The sequence below is a fragment of the Trachypithecus francoisi genome, unplaced genomic scaffold (assembly GCF_009764315.1).
Source record: "Trachypithecus francoisi isolate TF-2019V2 unplaced genomic scaffold, Tfra_2.0 Lachesis_group0, whole genome shotgun sequence".
NCBI classification, from domain to species: Eukaryota; Metazoa; Chordata; class Mammalia; order Primates; family Cercopithecidae; genus Trachypithecus; species Trachypithecus francoisi.
This window is the reverse complement of record NW_022681453.1, coordinates 130,644,094-130,666,991: the sequence shown is the minus strand read 5'-3', so window position 1 is coordinate 130,666,991 and position 22,898 is coordinate 130,644,094. Positions and strand designations below refer to the sequence as shown.

Genomic DNA, 22,898 nt, shown 5'->3' with positions numbered 1-22,898 from the left:
GCATTATGTGATATTCCATAAGGGCTTTAAAAACTGTTTATAAAACTAACATATCATTCGTATTTAAGGTTTGGAAGACTCAAGATGTCAATTCTTCCCAAATTGATCTATAAATTAAACACAACTTCAATCAAAAATCTATTACGTATTTTTGTAGAAATCGAGAATCAGCTAAGAGATACTATAGTAGGCAAAAAGAACTATAACAATTTTTTTAAAAAAGAGCAAATTTGGAGGATTCACATTACCTAACTTTAAAACTTACTTTAAAGCAAAGTAATCACAACAGTGTAGTATTGGCAAAAGGATAGACATATAGATCAATGGAGCAGAGTAGATAATCCAGAATAGTACCATACAAATATGGCCAAATGATTTTTGTCAGAGGTATAAAGGCAGTTCAATGAAGTATGATGTAATGGCAATTTCAACAAATGGTGCTGGAACAATTAGACATTTATGTGCAAGACAATTGAACCCTTACCTATACCTCACCCCATATAGAAAAATTAACTCAAAGTGGATCATGGACCTAAATGTAAGACCTAATTAGAAATCTGTTAGAAAACATAGGAGGAAATCTTTGTGACCTTAGTTGGTCACCAAGACCAAAAGTCTGATTCATAAGGAATTTTGATTTAAGTTAGATTTTGGTAACATTGACATTTTTTTTTTCTCTGCAAAATATACTGTTTAGAGAATGAAAAGACAACCCACCAACTGGGGAAAAAAGATTTGTGAATAGGCTGGGCATGGTGTCTCATGCCTGTAATCCCAGCACTTTGGGAGGCCAAGGTGGGCAGATCACCTGAGGTCAGGAGTTTGAGACCAGCCTGGCCAGCGTGGTGAAACCCCGTCTCTACTAAAAATGCAAAAATTAGCTGGGCATGGTGGCGCGCACCTGTAGTCCCAGCTACTGGGGAGGCTGGGGCAGGAGAATGGCTTGAACCTGGGAGGCAGAGGTTGTAGTGAGCGAGATCGCGCCACTGCACTCCAGCCTGGACAACAAGAATGAAACTCTGTCTCAAAAAAAGAAAAGACTTGTGAATAGCATATATGACAAAGGACTTGATCCAGAATGTATAAAAAGAACTCTCAAACTCAATAATAAAAAACTCAAATGACCCAATTTAAAAATGGGCAAAAGATTTGAATGGATACTTTATCAAGGAAGATACAAGATATACAGATGGTAAAAAACACGTGAAAATATGCTCAATATCAGTAGTCGTCAGTGAAACTGCGTACCTATTAGAGTGACTTAAAAAAAATGACAATACCAAGTCATGGTGAAGATGACAAGGGACTGGATATCTTACATGCGCTGTCGGTGGGAATGTTAAATGGTACAGCCATGTTGGAAAACAGTTGGCAGTTTCTTATAAAGTTAAACATACACTTAATATACGACTTAGTAATTGCAACCCAAGAAAACAAAAACTCATGGTCACTCAAAAATCTGTTCATGAATATCTATAGCAGTTTTATTCTTAATCACTAAAACCTAGAAGCAGGGCCAGGTGCAGTGGTGGCTCATGCCTGTAATCCCAGCACTTTGGGAGGCTGAGGCGGGCGGATCACTTGAGGTCAGGAGTTCAAGACCAGCCTGGCCAACGTGTTGAAACCCGTCTCTACTAAAAATACAAAAATTAGCTGGGCCTGGTGGCTCGCGCCTGTAATCCCAGCTACTCAGGAAGCTGAGGCATGAGGATTGATTGAACCTGGGAGGCAGAGGTTGTGGTGAGCCGAGATCATGCCACTGCACTGCAGCCTGGACAACAGAGCGAGACCCTGTCTAAAACAACAAAACAAAACTGGAAGCAACCCAAGTGTCCCTCACTGGGGAAGTGATCAACTGTGGTACATCTGTCCAGTGGAATATTCAATAATAAAAAGAAATGATTTATTGATACAGATGATAATATAAATACATCTGAAATGTATTATGCTAAGATAAAGATGTCAGAATCAAAAGGTACATACTGATCTTCTATGATTTTGGGAAAAGGTAAAACTATAGGAATGCAGTGATTGCCGGGGTTGAGGGTGGGTGAGTGGTTTGACTACACAGGGGCGATCAACTATACTGTATCCTGATTGTGTTGATGCTTAAACAACTCTATGCATTTGTCAAAACTCATAGAACTGTATCCCCAAAAGAGTGACTTATACTATTGGTTAAAAAAACAATTTTAAGAAGAATTAGCAAAGAAAAATAATACAGAAAAAATAATACATGCTCATTGTTCAATATTTGGAAAATACAGAAAAGTACAAGAAAGAAAGTCTATAATCCCATTTCTAATAATAATCACAGTTACCTTTTGCGCTATATCCCTCTAGCTTTTCATTCCTTTGGCATTTTTACATAGTTAAGATGATATGATCTAGCTTTCTTTACATGTATCATACCTATTACAGATAGAATTATATAGACTATATTCTGCTTTTGAAAACTATACTGTACATTCAATTATATTGTAAATTCTATTCAGACATCTCCATAGATAATATTTTAATGCTTTATAATTTTTTTGCTACATGATTTTACCATAAATTATGTTGTTCATATAGGTTATTCCCAGTTTCCCAATGTTATTTTTAAGATGCAAGGAGCAGCCGGGCGCGGTGGCTCAAGCCTGTAATCCCAGCACTTTGGGAGGCCGAGACGGGCGGATCACGAGGTCAGGAGATCGAGACCATCCTGGCTAACACGGTGAAACCCCGTCTCTACTAAAAAAATACAAAAAATTAGCCGGGCGAGATGGCGGGCGCCTGTAGTCCCAGCTACTCGGGAGGCTGAGGCGAGAGAATGGCGTAAAACCCGGGAGGCGGAGCTTGCAGTGAGCTGAGATCCGGCCACTGCACTCCAGCCTGGGCGACACAGCGAGACTCCGTCTCAACAAAAAAAAAAAAAAAAAAAAAAAAAAAAAAAAAAAAGATGCAAGGAGCATCTTTAGTCAGAAATTTTTGCACACATTTCAGATTTTTTTTTCTTTTTTTGAGATGGAGTCTCGCACTGTCACCCGGGCTGGAGTGCGGTGGCGAGATCTCGGTTCACTGCAACCTCCGCCTCCCAGGTTCAAGTGATTCTCCTGCCTCAGCCTCCTGAGTAGCTGGGATTATAGGCACCCACAAGCATTTTGTATTTGTAGTAGAGACGGGCTTTCACCATGTTTGCCAGGCTGGTCTCGAATGCCTGACCTCGTGATCCACCCATCTCGGCCTCCCAAAGTATTGGGATTACAGGCATGAGCCACCATGCCCGGCCCATATTGTTGTTTTACAAGTAGAATTCTAGAAAATATTATTGCATTAGAGAGTGTAAGTGTTAAGTTTTTAAATATGTTTTGGTCAGATTGCCTTCTGGGAAACTTATACCCATCAACAGGATGTGGGGTTCTTGCTTTCACTTGATCTCTTTATCAGCACTTGTGATTTTGTATGACATACGAGCTAATGACAGAACTTACTTGCAGGGTTGTTTTAAAACAATGCATGTTAAGGGAATGATGCAGTATCTGTAATGTTAGTCTTCTGGTGATGCATATTTTTATTTTCTTATTTGAATTTTTGCTTGTTTGATAGATAAATATGTTTTTGTATTCATTTTAATTGAATCTTTAAAAATTATGAGTGAACTCTAATGATTTTAATATTTTATTAGCTGTTTTACTTTTTGCTCTGTGACTTGTTAATGTTTGGCTTGGGACCAAGGCATTTGTGCATAAATTTTTTAAATGTTAAAGCTATTAAACTTTTCTTAAGTTTATAGAAGGTTTTTTTTGTTCTCCAGTTTGCTGTTTATAATTTTGTTTTTGATGTCTTTTAACATACAAAGGTTTAAAATTGTATGTAGTCAAATCTATAGATCTTTTATTTTGTTATTTTGTAACCATCAGCTTAGCTGAGCCTCAAACCACTTTTTAAACATTTTTTTCTTCTTTCCCTTTTCCTCTTCCCCCTGTCAGTTTCAAGATATAACTTTGAGACAAACTGCATGTATGTGCCTCTCATCTTAAAAGACAACAGTAGAATGTGCTGTGAACCTCCACTCCCTTTCCTTTCCCATACTATACTCTCATGCCTTATGAACATTTATTTGCCTAATGCTTATTAAGCACAGACCATGTGGTCTTATCTGGTCATATTTTTTGTTAGAAGCTTCAGGAGTCAGATCTTAATAGGGACCAGGCACCTCCAGAATTCTCTCTTCAACAAAAGATTCCTTTGAGGATGGAACCCACACCCAGCTGAAGACTAATTTACAACCTGGCAGGATCCACGCAGGTGCCAGCCCCTTCACCAAATGAGACAATAATTCAAGAGGGCCACTGGAGCAAGTCACGCCACCTGGAATCTTGTTGCCCCATTTGCCTCTTCTACTTGCCGAGCCCTTTGTTTAAAAACCCCTGTGTTCCCTCCACAAATTTAAGAGTGGAATTGCTTTCTACTCTTCCCCTGCTAGCACGGATAATACAATCTTGCTCTCTCTTGTCACAACTCGTCATTATTTTTGACTTATTTTGAGAAGCGGTGAGCGGCAAGACCCTTTTGCAGGTTACAATTTCTTATATTGCTTTTATTTTGTTTTATTTATTTTGAGACGGAGTCTCAATGTCACCCAGACTGGAGTGCAATGGTGCAATCTTGGCTCATTGCAACCTCTGCCTCCCGGGTTCAAGCAATTCTCCTGCCTCAGCCTCCTAAGTATCTGGAATTACAGGTGCCCGCCACCACACCCAACTAATTTTTATATTTTTAGTAGAGATGGGGTTTCACCATTTTGGCCAGGCTGGTCTTGAACTCCTGACCTCAGGTGATCCGCCCGCCTCAGCCTCCCAAAGTGCTGAGATTACAGGGATGAGCCACCGCGCCTGGCCTCTTCTGTTGCTTTTATATCCTTCCTCAAGTAAAGAATAAATAAATAACCATCAGGGTTTTTTTTTTTTTTTTAAGTATCTTTTAGTGGTTTTATTTTTTTTTTTACACAACTTTTAAATTTCTGATATATATTTTTTGTAATTTTCTCAGTAGTATTTATTATTTCTTCATTGATTGGCAATGCCTCATTCTTTACATATTGTTAGTTTTGAATTTATAATCTATTCCTGGGTCTTGTTTCATTCTTTTTATTTTATTAGTGCTAACATAATAACTTTAAAATATTTGCCAGGAGAAATTCTCTTTATCTAGCATTTGCTTTTTTAAAAACCTTTTTTTTTTGAGACATGGTTTCCTTATGTTGCCTAGGCTTGTCTCAAACTCCTGGGCTAAAGTGATCTCCTGCCTTGGCCTCTCAGTGTGCTAGGATTACAGGTGCGAGCCACTGTGCCTGGCCAAAAAAACATTTTCTTAACCCTTCTAGCCTGTTATATTCTTTCAAATAAACTTGATAATGATTTCATTAATTCTCCTCATCTCCACAAACTTACTGTAATTTTAACAACAACAAATAACTAGCTCTAATTAATCAACAGAGTAGTCTCTAATCTTAAAGTGCTTTCTAGTACAACTGCTTTGGGGAAACATTTGACAGTTTCTTGTAAGTTAAATATACTCCTACCCTTTGACTCATCAATACCATTTCTCGATATTTGTCTGAGAGAAAGCTAAACATGTCTACACACAGGCCTTTACGTGAGGTTCATAGCAACTTCATTTAAAACAGTCCAAGTTGGGGAAAAACCTGAATGTCCATCAGTAGGAGAATGAACAAGTGATAGCTGTCCATACGATGACATATAACTCAGCAATGAAAATGAACGAACTACTGATACCCACTGTGGATGAATCTCAAATGCATTATCTTGAGAGAAAGAAGCTAGACACAAAAGAATCAATACTGTATTATTATACCATATGATGTTTTGGAACAGGCAATACTAGTCTCTCTCAAAAAAAGTCACAATGGTGGTTGCCTGGGAACCAGGGTTGACTGGAAGGGACTTGAAGATGTCTTCCGGGGCTATGGAAATGTTCTACATCTTGAAAGAGGTATGGGTTACATGGATGTATTCTTTTGTCAAAGCTCATTGAAATGTATAGTTTAATATTTGTACATTTTTATCCCTCCCCCAAATAAAGTTAAAAACCTTTTTAAATAATAAAAAAAATGTCTTCCAGTTTCTCCTTGGCCAATTGCAAGGCTTACTCTGAAATTTTAGCTTGAATGATAAAAATAAAGATGGGAAGTTTGTGTAAAAACATTTATTACTTGCTGATTGGCTATTTTGCATTGTACTCTTTCTTTAAATATGAAGCACATTATTAATAAATACCATTAAGCATGAAGAACCAAAATAAAATGCATCAGGGAAAGGCAGCCTCTCTCTCAGTATATCATCCTCTCTGCATGGCACAGTTTGAAAGGTGAACTTGCTTTTCCCCAAGTGGTAGTAAGTAGAATCTTGATCACATTATGACAGGCAAAGAATATCCTTCGTTTGAGAATCAGATTATACTTGCACCTGATCTTCAGGAGGAGTCCAGGAGACGCTGTACATCCTGTCTCAGGATCTGAACCTTTACCGTTTGCCACGTCAATCTAAGGTGCCTGCTCAGATAGTGAATCTTATTGGCTGCAGCGTTAAGCATCTGGATTTTATTACTGGCAGCCTAGAGAGGTTAGAAGAGAAGGAGGGTAGAATTGTGGCCTGGAATAAGTTTTTTGTTTTGTTTTGTTTTGTGTTTTTTTTTTTTTTTTTAGAACATCCTTTAAAAAGTTTATCCTTATCATTTTATTTTAAATATCCGGTGGCCTGATTTGTGTCTCATGATGTGATGATGTGATACTTAAAAAAAAAAAATTCTGATTCTCACTGAAACTAGGATGTCCCTCTCTGTCATCCCCCAGTTTTCCTTTTGTTTCTAAATGAGTACGTTTGATAATCTGCTGGGGCTGTAAACCTGTGAGCACTCACCAATCAAAAGGATCAGCTCTCAGCCATGAAATGACCTTGAGTGAACTTCAGGGAGATTAACTGGGAGAAAGGATTGAACATTTCTGTGTGAGTGCAGTGCCTAGAGAGAAATGGAGAGCGAGCGAGGTGGCACCGTTTCCTGGAATCCAGTGGTGGTCTGGTGCACGAAGTGTGAGCAGCAAGATCCTAGATACTCACCTTACACCTTGGTGCGGATAACAGAGGCAGAGATGAGGGCCTATCACCGTTTAGTAGGAAGTTGCATCAGGCTAGAATATGTGGCAAAAAAAGGTAGTGTGGAAGCAATGATGCATGTGTTTTATGTATGTGTTTTATTTCTCCTCATTCTTAGCATAATGATTTAAAAGTAAGAAATTTTACATTAAAAAAATCGTACTTTGCAGTACTGTCTCAAGTTTTTTGTGAAGAATTTCTAAAATGACTTTTTTTAAAAAAACATTAATTAGCTGTTACAGTATTGTAGATGGTCATTTATTGATATGTTCATAGGTAGATTCGTAATAAAAAGATACAATTTTCTGAAATATTAGGTTGTAATATGGAATGTGTAAGTGTGAGCTTGTTTTGAAAGCCTGCATATGTCTGCACATACATATACATGCACTGAGTATTGCATACCAATGAGATAACTGGTTAATTTTGGTTAAAGGAATACGTTTTACTTAATTTTGTTTGGTTATATTTTCTATTTTTTAAAATTACCAACATATCTTGCTTTTTTTCAAGTGGTAGTGAGCAGGATCTTGGTCACTTCATGGCGGCAAAGAATATCCTTCATTTGAGAGTCAGATTGTATTTGCACCTGATGTTCAGGAGGAATTCAGGAGATGCTCTACATCCCATCTCAGGATCTGAACCTTTACCATTTCAATATTTCTATATTTCTTCTATGAAATGAAAGTGAAAATAAGAATCCAGGTTATGAAATTCATTTTCCTGGAGAAAAATGTTAAGTCTGAAAGGCTTCATGTTAGATGCATGAACTGATAACAGACTGATGGTCTCAGAGTAGAAAAAGAAAAGCGCTTCCCTTCAGTGGGCTGGTGAGAAGAAACATCATTTCTAAGTGTGCTTTCCATGTACTTGGAAGCCAGCAGGACAGATGTTCTCAAAGCTGAAGCAACTACTTGTTTCTAAGACTGCTTCTTTTGGAAATGCACTTAGTGGTATGCTCCCACCTTTTATTTGTTTGTTTGCCTTGAAAGTGTTTATAATACATTTATTCCCTTTGGATCACAGGCTAGTAAAGGTGATTAAAGCAAATGTCTTAGGCTCTCTCCTTACCCTTTATACTTGGAACCTGTTTCTTCAAGAGTGGGAAGTTACTAAATGAAGTGTGCTTTAAAAATAATCATTGTTGCAGTATACTTTCTGATTGAGACATGGTTCATAGTTATATACCATATACTTATTTAGTATGTAATGCATAAATTATATTCTCAAAGGCAATGGCTATTATATATTTGCTACTTAGATAAGGACAACTTGTTAAATAGATTTTGCTTTCCATATTTAAACGTGTGCTCACCTATGCATGCACACAAATCCTTACAAGGCTTGAATTGAAGTGTATATGATTGCCCTGATTTTATGAAAATTAAATTATTACAAGGGCTTTCCAACTCTGTTAGTAGTGAGGAGAGGAAATAATTTGAAAGAAGAATAAGAATTGCCAAATCCTAAGCTCACAGCATTATATATGCCTTATTTTTTTCCCTACTAAAGAAGATTATGAAATGTTCACCTGTATTCTTTAGCTGTCAGTCATTTTATTCTGTGACTCAAGACAACAATGAAAGGTTGAGTATGTTAATGTAAGTTTTGTGAGTATCTGAAAGACCTTTCTGACATTATTGCAGCATTATGTTCATGAGATACTGTCAGTTGACTTTTCGGACTAAAGTAACACTGATTCCTTGGGATTAGGGGAAAGAAACTAGAGATACCACGCTGATTGAAATATGCGTTAATGAAGACCCATAGTTTATGTAATTGTTGGGGGGTCAGGAAGGGTTAGCAACTGGAGGTTTGCTTTTCCACTGACTGTCCCCCCTCCCTTTTTTCTCTTTTTAAAGAAAAAAGTGTATTTATAATATATATTATTATAAGTATATTATATTAATATTATAAAACGAATGCTTCTAAGTTAGAGTAGCACCAGCTGCTGTAACAAACACCCAGATTTATATGGATTAATAGATTCCAACACACTGTCCTTTGTCAGAGAGCTGTTTTCTCTCAGTGTTTTAGGGACCCTGGCTGCCTCTATCTTGTGGGTCTGCCATTTGCTATACTTGGAGTTGTCACCTTGCAGCCTGGGAGAGGGAAGAGAGAGTGGCGAAAGCAAACTTGTTTTTTAAATACCCCAGCTTAGAAGTGAAACATCATTTTTGCTTACCTCCCATTGGCATTCAGTCACATGACCATAACTGAAGGTAAAGAGGTGGGTGGGAGATTGAGGCCCTGGCTAGGCAACTGCCTTTCAGTGGTAAAGCTACCGTATGGAAGAGGATCTGTGACATTTTGATGGGCAGCGAGCCATCTCTGCTTCAATAGCTCATTGCAATTCAACTTAAGCAGTACCTCTATACAGACATATATATAAATATAAACAACATTCTGTTCTGTAGCTCACTTTCTTTTTAAAAAACTTAACATATTTTAAACCTCCCTTCCTGTCAGTAGCATAGATATATCTGACTTTATTTAATGCCTCCATAGTATTATATTATATGGATTTATCATCATTTATTTAACCAATCCTCTATTAATGGTCATTTGCAACAAAAGAACAAGCTGTAATAAACATCTTTGAACCCATTTATTTTGTACTTGTATTAGTATTACCTTAGAAATCCCTAGACACGGAATTTCTTGGCTAAAATGCTGCATGTTTAATATTTTGACAGTTATTTTTAAATTAATCAATGGAAAGATTGTACCTATTTATACTTTCACCCATAGATAATCTGCCTACACTCTTACCAACCCAATCTTATTCATTGTTAAGATAATCACTAATCCATCAGGCAGAAAATATCTCATTTTGTTTTAATTTACATTTCTTTATCCATGGTTTGAATGTATGTGTCCCTCCAAAATTCGTATGTTGAAACCTAACCCCCAAGGTGACGGTATTAGAAAGTTGGGCCTCTGGGAGGTGGACAGGTCATGAGGAATCCACCTTTGTGAATGGAATTAGTGCCCTTATAAAAGAAGCTTCAGACAGCTGCCTCCCTCTTCCATTTCTCCTGCCATGTGAGGACTCAGCATACATCCCTTTCACCCTTCCACCATGTGAGGGTGCAGCAAGAATGCACTATCTTGGAAGCAGAGGGAAGTCCTTGCCAGACACTGAATCTGCTGGTGCCTTGACCTTAGACTTCCCAGTCTCCAGAACTGTGAGAAATAAAATTTCTACATTTGTAAATTACCCAGTCGAAGGTATTTTGTTATAGCAGCAAGAACAGACTAAGACATGTGGTTAAACATGTTTTGATATAAATTTATTGGCTATATTTCTTCTATGAATTGTCTGTTTCCAGTCTATGCCTATTATATTAGTTTCCTGTGTCTGCTGTAACAAATGACCACAAAATTTGATGGCTTACAACAACAGAAATTAATTTTTTTCACAGTCCTAGAGGCCACAAATCTACCATCAAGGTGCTGGTAGGGCCACTCTCTAGAAGCTCTGGGGATGATTCAGTTTCTTGTCTCTTCTGGCTTCTGGGGGCTCTGGCTGTTTCTTGGCTTATGGTTGCATCATTATGATATCTGCCTCCATCTTCACATGGTTTTCTCTGTGTTTCTGTCTCCCTCCGTTTCTCTGTCTAATCTCCTTTCTCATCTCATCATACTATATCATATTATTGTATGTATACTGAATATACAGTAATGATAATAATTATTATTGTTTTGTCCACACACTGTTTCCAACCAATAGGTTTCACTGGTTATAGGTTTCACTGGCCAGTGATATGTGAATTAATAATAAATATATACATAATCCATAAGTCATTATTCCATAAAATATATTTTTTCTTGTCTTCATGTCAGCAAAACCAGTGTTGGTATAGCTAAGATTTTCACTTTGAACTGTTGAGAACAGTGATCTAAAGTCAATGTGATCTAAGTAAAATGTAATTGTGTTTAACAAGTTCAAACTTTTGAGTATATTTGCATGATGAATTACAAAAAGAAAAGTAAGAGCATTGATGCTTGTTTCTATTGGACTGGATATACAATTACCAAAGAATCTACATTATTGTGCTATGAGAGAGGAAGGATTTCTCAAGTTAATTCATTTGTTTTTTCTCTTATCTAAGCACTTCCGCAGTTCAAATCCTCCGCGCACTCTGAAGCAGTGTGTGTCCCTGATGTCAGCAGTGGCGCAACCCACAAACCACCCTAGCATTTGGATGCGGTCTCATTTTCTTTTGAGGACATAGACCAAGAGCTGTGAAGTATTTCCCTGGGTCTGAGCAGCGTTCAAAGAGTAGATTTCCAGGGCTGTGTGCACCTGCCAGCGCTGAGCACTGGACCATGAGTGCCCGGGGCAGCCAAGTGTTCTTTAATACATATGTTCATGGGGATAGGGTGTGAGATTCTGAGCCCTCCAAAGTGAGGGTCTGGGCAGGGGGTGCCACAAGGAACTCTCTGGAGGTGGTGGGAGGGAAATATTCCATTTCTTTTTCTTTTTTTTTTTCTGAGACGACATCTTGCTCTGTTGCCCAGGCTGGAGTGCAGTGGCATGATCACAGCTCACTGCCACCTCCGCCTCGCAGGTTCAAGTGATTCTTCTGCCTCAGCCTCCTGAGTAGCTGGGATTACACGCACGTGTCACGACGCGGGCTAATTTTTGTATTTTTAGTGGAGTTTCACCATGTTGGCCAGGCTGGTCTCAAACTCCTGACCTCAGGTGATCCTCCCACCTCGGCCTCCCAAAGTGTTGGGATTACAGGCATAAGCCACTGCACCCTGCCAAATATTCCATTTCTTGATCTGTTTGATGGTTACATCAGTGTATATTTCTCAAAATTCCTCAAATTATATGCTTAAGGCTTTGTGCACTATATTGCATGTAAATTATACTTCAATAAAGTACCAATAGCGTAAAACATAAAGGCTACCAGTGCATACTTTTCTGTAAGTAAATAAAGGGGTAACCACATATAATTCCATCACTTTGACACAACTGTTTCATATATTCTTTTCTCATATGCCCACACATAAGTGCATAAACATATCACACACTTGGTTTTTTCTTTCTTTTTAAAAATCTGGCTATAATCTCACCATTTGTAGGATTTTTGTGTCCTTGACATTGTATCTTAAATATTTTTCGATGGATGCGGTCTTTATACTTGTATAATGATTGCTTCCATTTTTTCACTCGGGTAAAAATATTACAGTCTACACTGTTACTTTTTTATTATGTTCTCGTGATATATTTTCAGATATAGGATGAGTGCATAAAATATTATGGAGATTTTAATGACTGTAATGGTTAAGACGTTGGGCTTTGGAGGTCAGAATGAGCTGAGTTCAAGTTCTGGATCTGCATGATCTTGGACAAGCTACTTCAAATCTAGTTCAATATCACCCTTAAAGTTGTTTTGAGGATTAAATGAGGTCACATATATAAAGTATCTGGTATGGAATCAACCACATAAGTGCTCAGGAATCACCAGATAAAAGATTGAGAAACTACTTTTCACAAGGATGCTACCTGCTTCACTCCCTGAGGTTATGCAGAAGCACTGATTTTCCATTATAACCCCAGCATTGTGTATTAGAATCTCAATTATTTTATGGATGAAATGAGATATTCTATTGATGTTTAAGTTTCATTTGTTGACGACTAGGAAGTTGGACATTTTCTAGTGTTCTTGATTTTTAAAATCTTTAAATTTCCTTCTAAACAATTATTCTGTCTGCTTTCAAAAGCCTTTACTTCATTATTTGTTATGGATAAGACAAAAGTCACTATTATAGGGCAGGTTAAGCATCGCTATAGCACAGGAGCCAGTAAAAGAAGGAAATATGTCTGTGTTATTTCTGGCCTGGCCAATAAAACAGAGTGGTGAAATGCATTATGCCTCATGGGCTGGCTTTTTGTACCAGCCCAGCAACTGGTGTCTCTGAGCCTCTGGTCCAGAGTTTCCTCAGTGGTCAAGTCTAGTCTAGTTGTGGACGTAGGAGGGTGGGGCAGGCTGGAAGATGTTCATTTGAGTGGTAGGGCACATCCTTTTTCTGTCATCGTGCAATGAATTCAACTAGTTAATCTGTGACATGCAAAGTTAGTGTCGAGCTCACAGCTGGTGCCCTATTCATGTTATTAACAGGTACGGTCTTTACACAGCGCCTGAGAGCGGAGATCCTGGTTCGTGGCTTGTTACGCGTTGTTGCAAACTCACTTGTTGAGATCTAGTTTGATGAACTGGCAGACGCTTCTGTTCCTTCTGTCCCCTTGATTCTCTGGGCAAAACAGTAATGTCACAGGGTCTGCCAAACTTGGGGGAGCTGTTCTCTGCTCCAGACCATACTTTTCCCCTCTTAACCAAGGTATTTATTTATTTAGTTCTTTTTTTCCCCCTCAGATCATACTTGAATCTTTTAAATCACAGTGTGACAGAAATTTCAGAAGAGCAAGAGTGGGGGCCTAAGGGTTTCACTGCCCTTTATCCCTTATCCACTGCAGCAATCAGCGTTGAGATGTCATCAGCCCTGTTTCCTGCCCTCTGTTGTAAGGAGGATGACTCCAATCATTAGCAAAGGTCCTGGCCCCAGAGCACATGCTGCTCTCTCAGCCTGGGAAGTGGGCAACACAGGGATATTGCTTGCTGGCTGCAGTGGAATTCCCATGGTACATGCTGGACTATTATTTCATTGCCTAAGAGTCTGGAGGCTGTGTGTGGCCTTTGATACCATCTGTATTTCTGGAATTGTGGGGCCGGGGTAAAATAGAGTCACACTTCTGTGTACTTATCAAGGATAGAAAAGAGACAAGTTTTTCCCTAGTGTATTTGTTTGCCCAGGATAGAAATTGTGTTGAAATTGAATTATCACTTCCCTTTGCCTTATGTGGGTAACAGAGGCAAGTTTCTGCCAGGCATGATGGCTCACACCTGTAATCCCAGCACTTTGGGAGGCCGAGGCGGAAGTTGGAGACCAGCCTGACCAACATGGAGAAACCCTGTCTCTACTAAAAATACAAAATTAGCCGGGCATGGTGGTGCATGTCTGTAATCCCAGCTACTCGGGAGGCTGAGGCAGGAGAATCGCTTGAACCCAGGAGGTGGAGGTTCCAGTGAGCCGAGATTGCGCCGTTGCACTCCATCCTGGGCAACAAGAGCCAAACTCCGCCTCAAAAAAAAAAAAGAGAGAGAGACAAGTTTCTCCCTAATCTAAGCAAGCCAAAAATGGCAAAGAACAAGCAGGAAGCCTCCACAGACCTCTGTGAGGCCAGGGCAGATGTGTAACAGGCACCAGCGCCTTGGTGGGTCACGGTTCTGCTTATCTTTTCCTGGGAGAAGGAAAAACCCTTTTACTGGTGAGAACACTGAGACTCAGAGTGTACTTGCCCTGATCACCTATCTAGAAGGTGGCAGAAAGTGCTTTTGCATGGAAGTCTGTCTGAATCTGAAGCAGGTCCTTTCCCATTGCAGTGGAGGTGTTCTTTTAGAACCAAAGAGTTCTTGCACTTCCTCCGCTACCTACCTATACAGGAGTGGGAGGCAGGGCCTGCCAGCCGCAGGGCGGTCTATCTCTTTTGGTATAGAGCATAAGTGTGCCTTACTGGGGGCAGAACAGAGCATGCCCTATTCCAACAGGCCCACAGTGTCGGGCAACTGAAGACTGGGTGTATCTGCAGTCATCTCCATCATGAGTCCAGAGGATGAGTCCAAGAAAGCCTCATGATCTGTTGCAGCTGGCTAGGTTGGGTCATGTGGCTCCTTTGCTAGGAAGACTTCAAGGATAACCATGTCACTTCCTGGCTGGAGACCAAGCACTCTCAGCAAAACCTGCACTCAAAGCAAAGCAGCTCATTGCTATTCTTAGAAAAACAAATTATGAGTTTTTGTCCTGTTCATTTGATAGCCACAGGAGGCTGGTGAGAAAGGTCTCTGTCAGGGAATGGAGGGATGGGCAAACCTCAGATTCCCACGACACTAGTCAGCCTTTCAGGGTTGCAGGAGCCTTTGCAACTCAAGGCCAAGCAAAGATCTGGGAATTCTATCAAGCGTGGCTGAGGTTGGCCCTCTTAGAGTCAGGTGATCTGGGCTCTACAGTTATTTGTTGCATAACTGCAGGCAAGTTCAGGAACTCTCTGGGTCTCCATGTTGTTGTTTGAAAAATGAGATGGTGTGAGGATGGTTGACTTCGCTAATGTCTGTTCCACTTTCAGATCTTACATCTTTAAAATGTTTAATTTAAAGTACACCTCAAATATTAACATACAAGAACAGTAAATTACACCTTATGATTTTGTTTTTCTCTGAGTTCATCATCTCTTAAATATGCTTGCTTGGCCAGGCGTGGTGGCTTGCGCCTCTGATTCTAGCACTTTGGGAGCCCAAGGCAGGAGGACTGCTTGAGCACAGGAGGTCAAGGCTGCAGTGAGCTATGATTATGCCACTGCACTCTAGTCTGGGTGACAGAGCAAGATCCTACATCTTAAAAAAATAAAAAAATGCCCAGGTATGAACAAATGATAATGAAGCTTTATTTCTGAGTATGCCACTTTCCTAGACTGCTGGGAGATTGTACTCTGAAAAACTCTTTAATTACATAACTTCTGTTTCTGCTGAAATTCTCTATGTTGTTGTCTACTTGTGTTTTACATTTTATTACAGAAAATTTGAAATGTAGCAAGAGAATTATGTAACAAACCCTTGTGGACCCATCAACCAGCTTCAACAATTATCTACATTTTGTCAATCATGTTTCATCTACCCCCCACTTCCACCCCATGCGTACTTTTGGCAAAGGGGAGTGGCTGGAGTATTTGTAAGCAAATCTCAGACTTCATATCATTTCACTGTTAAATGCTTCAATTTGTGTTTCTAACAGAGAAGGCCCCCCTTTGTATAAAATATGACTACCATGCCATTATTACACCCACTGAATTAACAGTGACGAAGGAGTTCTTTGAACTTTTAGTGAATTCAGGGTGGAAGTGGTATTGGGATGAAGAAGCCCTGGTCTGGATTTATCCCCTTTACCCAAAACAATGGGGGAATTCATTGAAGGGGATCTTGGGGCTTAAGCTGGCACTTGGCCCACCCCTTACAAGACTTTCAGAAAGCAAATTTGGGAAAGACCTGTCTGTTCAGAACGATGGATATAACTAGCATTTGCTCAGCACCCTCTGTATACATCTCCATATATATTATCTCCTTTAACCTCAACACCAAAAAGCTGAGAGTAGAAACCAAGGCTCAAGGAGGACCTTCCCAAATATTAACTTCTGATTGGTCAACACTAGAATATCATAATGTACTGAACCAATAGGAAATTCCCCATACTGAATCAATAGGAAATTCCCACCTGGCATCAGAGCACAGGTTATTGGGTTCATGCCTTAATCTAACCGGATGTTTAACTCCTGTAGCAACAATAACCAGTTCATTCATTTTTGATTGTTGTTTGGTTTTTTGTTTTGTTTTGTTTGTTTTGAGACAGGGTCTCCATCTGTTGCCCAAGCTGTAGTGCAGTGGCACAATCATGGCTAACAGCAGCCTCAAACTCCTAGACTCAAGAGATCCTTCTGCCTCAGCCTCCCAAGTAGCTGGGACCACAGGCATACACCAGCATGTCTGGCTAATTTTTAAATTTTTCGTGGAGACAAGATCTTACTCTATTGACCAGGCTGGTCTCAAACTTCTGGCTTCAAGCAGTCCTCTCACCTGGGCCTCAGTACCCAGCTACCAGTTTATTCTTTAAGATTCCCTGGGAGATAGTTAAATGAAGATAATATCTTAGGCAGACAGAACATGAAAATGCCTTTCTCTCTTCAGCCCAGGTTGAAGGATTCCAGGGAGTCTTCCCCTCTCTCTAATTCGCTTTCCGCAAATGGATATGAGGGCAAATCACAGGGCTTATAAGTCATTTTCTAGGGTTAGAGGACCTTTGTAGATTTGTGCTTGAAAGGATTGGATTTTTTGCATTGGAAACCTATAACTTATTATTGAGTTAGGAGAATCTTTAAATAGAAAAGTGAAAAAGTGCCTCCTTATATACATTTAGCAGTAGGAAGAGGCCCCTTAAAGTATTCTGGGAGGGGGAAAAAAGGAATGGAGATAAGGGGGGGAGGAAGGAAGTGAGGTAGGGAGGAAAATAAAAATTAAAGAGCCCTCATGAATCCCAGATTGATTTTATGACCTGTTTTGAAAGGAGCTCTAGTAACTTATGTTGTTTGTGTTGAAAGTGTCCTTCTGCAGACCCAAAGTTGTAGGCAAATACCTGCTTTTGTAATCAGATCATCCAGCAGGTTTACTGTGAAGCTACTGAAGCTTAAACTTCAGGATTCTTTCCTTGTATTGGTCCCTCCCAAAGCCTTGGTAGGGGCTCTAGAAATGTGTTCCCCGCTCAGACGCATAAGCTCGAAAGCACACAAACCCAGATACAGCCCTGGATCTCAGAAATCTAGTTCTCAAGGGAATTATGTGCCAGAACCATCTCTTGATAAGTCCCAGATTTCCCAATAGTACAACTTGCCTTTGTTTCTTTTTAATTTCTTCTTGTAATTTGCACATATTTAACCCACTTTGTATTTCATTTGTGCAGATGAAATTATGCAGCAGGAAGTTAGGCCCTTGATGGCGGTGGAGATAATAGAACAACTTCACAGACAATTTGCCATTCTTTCAGGTAAGGAGCACATTCATTTGCATTTCCAGATTTTGATGGGGGTGGGGGTCCCTTGATGGGAAGGCCCAACCTCTTGAACCTTGAGGAATATTATACTCAAATCTTATTCACCCCTTAGGCCTCACCCGGGACTAGAACAGGCTGAGGCCTATCCTGCCAGAAGAGGGTGAGATCTTATATATATTATTACCTTTGCTGTTCAGTGCAATCTGATCTTTCCCAAAGGAGCACATTTCTTTGTGGTTGTAAATAACAGAGCTGAAAAGATTTTGAGGAAAGAAAAAGAGATAACTACTGACATCAGCTGCCACCATGATGTTCTTCCAATGTTCCTGTTGGATGTTCTTCCAAGATTCCTCCTTAAAAAGGTCTAAGTTCTAAGGGTTCCCAAATGTTGCTGAGGTTATTTGTTCTCTGGGAGAACTGTCTTTTATTCTTAGCTTATTTAAGGGGATTTCCATTAAGCATTTAATTGGGAATGAAGAGAAACTGTTCTGACTAAAAGTCTAGCATTTTTTGAGCCTAGACACAACCCTGAAAGGCTGTCGTGACTTGAATATTGTTCTTTCTTATTCGCCTAGCTAAGGGTGACATGACTTTAATTACTAAAACTAGAAGTAGATGCCAAACCCCAAACTGTAGTTAGACCCAACTTAGAGAATGAAGTGGTGACATTAGATGTCCTTAGTATATAACATGGAGGGATAAAGTAGAAAGTTACTCTTTTCAACTTTTACATCTGTTCTGAAAAAAACAACAAAGCCATCTTAGTTACATCACAGAGAGAATATGTAGTTGGCGTAAATTTTTTTCTACAACATGGGATGTAAAAAAAAAAGTCCCATCTTTTTCTTTTCTCCAAATCACATTTAATTTGCTCCAGGCTCCTCATCCCACTGATTTGAAGGAGATGCGAACTCAGTTACTATTGGGATACTTCTTCTAACCCCAGCATTGCCTCCTGGGTGGCCACATCTTACATAATCCAGGACATTCTGGGGGAATTCTCTGGTCTTTCCTCCACATTAGTCACTGCTCACATAGTCACTGAAAGCTCCATAAATACAGGGTCCTCTTTTTTCTTCTTTCTGTCTGTATTGCCAATACTTAGATCAGAGACTAGACATAAAAGGTGCTCAGTACAAAAATATCCAAGTCCCTGTGGTCTATTCTGTGAGGCCCGTGGTCTCCCTGTTCCCCAAATGCCTAGTTAGGCACCATTGGTCCCTGTGGGAGGACCTAACCAGCCTCCTGAAGGCATAGTCTCATAGCTTCCCACTATGAGTCTAGGCTTGTGCGAGACAAAAGGCAGAATGGGGTCTGTCCTCTGGGTTCCTGGAAGCTGTTGCTGTGGCCCTACCACAGAAGGCTCCAAGACCACCATGCAGCTCAAGGTCTGGAATGGATGATGGGTGGGCTGGGGCCAGGTAGATTCCTAGAGCCTCAGACTAAAGCTCTAAGGCCTCAATGCATGATTCTGGCCTATATAATTATGCCATGGCTTATCTCAGGAATCAGTCTAGTGACTGATTAATTAATATATTTATGATCCAAATTTATCTCCTTTGAGTATTATTGAGGCATTTCTTTCTGTTCTTATGACTTAGAGGCAATATAGAAAAAACATGAACTGGTATTAGACAGCTCCAGATATGAATTTGGATTCTGTACTTACTAGCAGCGTCACCTTGGCAGCTTACTTCTTTTTTTTTTTTTTTTTTTTTTTTTTTTTTTTTTTTTTTTTTTTTTGAGGCTGAGTCTTGCTCTGTCGCCCAGGCTGGAGTGCAGTGGCCAGATCTCAGCTCACGGCAAGCTCCGCCTCCGGGTTTCCCGCCATTCTCCTGCCTCAGCCTCCCGAGTAGCTGGGACTACAGGCGCCCGCCACCTCGCCCGCTAGTTTTTTGTATTTTAGTAGAGACGGGGTTTCACTGTGTTCGCCAGAATGGTCTCGATCTCCTGACCTTGTGATCCGCCCGTCTCGGCCTCCAAAGTGCTGGGATTACAGGCTTGAGCCACCGCGCCCGGCCGGCAGCTTACTTCTCTAAGCCTCAGTTTCCTTATCTGTATGATGGGATTATTGTAACTTTTTTTTTTTTGAAATGCAGTCTTGCTCTGTCATCCAGGCTGGAGTGCAGTAGCATAATCTCAGCTCACTGCAACCTCCACCTCCCAGGTTCAAGTGATTATCCTGCCTCAGCCTCCTGAGTTGCTGGGATTATAGGGACCCACCATCATGCCCGGCTAATTTTTGTGTTTTTGTAAAGACAGGGTTTCACCATGTTGGCCAGGCTGGTCTCGAACTCCTGACCTCAGGTGATCCACCTGCCTCAGCCTCCTAAAGTGCTGAGATTACAGGCGTGAGCCACCGCACCCAGCCAGTAATTTTGAGGATTCAATGACATAATGTATGAAAAATGCTTAGTATTGCAACTGCTAAATAAGTGTTTCTCTTTTTTTCCAATATCTTTTATAGTGCTAAATAAGTGTTTCTCTTTTTTACTGATACATTTTTATAGTTCTATAAAATGTTTATTTTGGGGTTCTATTACAAGTAAGATAGTTTTATAAGGAACCGAAGTCATACTCACAATAACTACGGTATACAATGCCACCATTGATTAGGAATAGAGAGGATTGTCACTCCTTAACGTAGAACAGAGAACTGTGGAAACACACACTGGGCACAGAATACACTTCTGCTTTAGGAAGGTACTTTGACCATAATAAAGATAACCCTTCGTTTCTGAGTTTCTTTTGTCATTTAAGTTTGTCTTCCTTTTTTCTTTTTCTTTTTTTTTTTTTTTTTGTGACATGGTCTCGCTTTATTGCCCAGGCTGGGGTGCAGTGGCACAGTCTTGGCTCACTGCAGCCTTGACCTCTCAGGCTCAAGTGATCCTCCTACCTCAGCCTCCTGAGTAACTGAGACTACAGGCAGGCACTGGCACACACCATCATGCCCAGCTAATTTTTAAATTTTTTGTAGAGATGGGGTTTTGCCATGTTGCCCAGGCTGGTCTGGAACTCCTGGGCTCAAACAATCTTTCCATCTCAGTCTCCCAAAGTGCTGGGATTACAGGCGTGAGCCAGCACGTCCAGCCCAAATTTGCCTTTCTTATGAAGGAGAAGCATGGATTCGCTGTGATAGTAATTACAGCCTTGCAAGTCTGCAGGAATAGTGGCAGCCGTGGGTCTCTCTGAGTCAGCCCTTTGTTTGGAATCAGAGGCCTGCATTTCATCTTTAACCATCTCTCTTTTTCTGGCAGAAACAGCAAGTGTCAGCAAGGAGGCTGTGGTGGGGGCCAGTATAGTTGTTGTAAAACAGAAATCTCTCTAATTAGGTCTTTTCTCATGGCTGTGGTAGCCTAAAAGCTGCAGCCTTAGCCCCAACTCACAGCAGTTTCCTTTTCCTGATTCAGGCAAATAAGGTAAATATTTTCCCTACAAAATTTTCTACCAATTTCACTGATCTCTGGAAGGAGCCAGAGGCCCTGTCAACCAGCAAGGCTGTGAAGGAGAGGATAGAGCCTTTTCCTCAATGCAGCTCTAGCTGCCTAGTCTGCTGAACTGTGCATGTGTTCCCACGGCTGGTAGAAGAGCAGAGGCTCATTACATGAAGCCTGACCCAGATTTGTGGCCCAGTGGTTTGCAGCCTTGAAGCCTGTGGGCAGGGCCACCAGCGGGAATTGGATATTGACCAGGGTAGCTCTGACATTGGAAGACACCTGCATGTTCACAGTGAACTTGGGATATTTCTAAATTCAGGGCTTAGCTAGGAAACGAGAGTATAACCTGGTTAGTGTGGTGGAAACACTCTGGGCTTTGGACTCAGACAATTCTGGGTTCACATTCCAACACAACCAGTAGGTGGCTCCGAACCTCAGTTTTTCATCTGTAAGAAGAAAAGTGCTCAGCATGGTATCTGACTACCAGGGAACTTAACCTCTGACACTTGTTGGTTTGTTTTTTAAACTGCATAACGAGGTCTGAAGATAGAAACTCTTGGTATTGGATCAGAGGCTCGATGACATTCAGGCTGACATCTTTATAATTCTCTTGATGTTTTCTTCTTCTTTGTCAACTCTTGATTCAAGGTGGCTGCTGCAGTTCCAGACATCAGGTCAGTGTCCAAAGCAGGAAGAAGGAGGAGGAAAATGCTGGCTTCTTCGGTTCCGTTTGTAGAAACTCTTGGCTGCCTTCTGCTTATGTCTTATTCCAGAATTATGTCACACAGCCATTCCCTGGCAGCAAGAGAATCTCAGAAGGCAAGCATTTAGCTTTCTAACTGCCACAGGAGATGGTGGTCAGGGAAAAGGGGATTGGGAGTGAATTAGCCATTTATCAACGTTTGCCACAGCTCCTTTTCTTTAATTATAAGGAATTGTCCTTTTATCTTTATCTTGATGGTTGTTTCCCACTTGGAATTACTGTGTCTGAATCTGTCTCCCTCTTTGCTCCCTTTCTCTGCCTCTGTCTTGTGGCAGCTTGAATCCTTTTGAAAGTAATTGATGAAGAAATCAACTGCTCAATACTCTTAGGCTTGTAGAGTCCCCAGTTTCCCCTCATACATACCAATGAAGCCCAGGTTTGGTGGCGGGTAGGGCTCCCAGGGGTGAGTGGGGGACTCCTACCTGAAACAATGGAGAATGTTAAACCAAGGAAGAGATCAGAGCCCCAACTCCTAACTTACCTATGGAGCTAGTGACTTGAAACCTGGGCGGTGAGAACCAAGGGTGATATCTAGAGCAGGACTGTTTAATAGACATACAGTGTGGCCCACATGTGTACTTTAAAATTTTATAGTAACCATATTAAAAAGGTTAAAATAAACAGATACAATGAATTTTAATAATATATTTTAAAATTACCCATATCTGAAATAATATTTTCACATGTACTCAATATTCAACATTATTGAGATTTTACCTTTTTTATTCTAAATCTTTGAAATCTAGTTTGCATTATATACTTACAGCATATCTCAGTTTGGACTGGGTACATTTCAAGTGCTTCATAGTCACATGTGTCTAGTGGCTGTTGGATTTGGTGGTGCAGGTGGGAGGGAAGGTTCTCAGTCATGAG

At 40.3% G+C, this 22,898-nt stretch overlaps 1 protein-coding gene across 3 annotated transcripts in view; it reads left to right on the top strand.

Moving 5' to 3' along the window:
• Positions 1 to 22,898, top strand: part of MCF2L2 (MCF.2 cell line derived transforming sequence-like 2) — a 252,757-nt gene that overhangs the window by 22,416 nt on the left and 207,443 nt on the right. For all 3 annotated transcript variants that reach the window (XM_033211822.1, XM_033211821.1, XM_033211820.1), the window contains exon 2: positions 17,736 to 17,819. In XM_033211822.1, the coding sequence (XP_033067713.1) occupies positions 17,736 to 17,819 (84 nt within the window). The remainder of the gene's footprint in view (positions 1 to 17,735; positions 17,820 to 22,898) is intronic.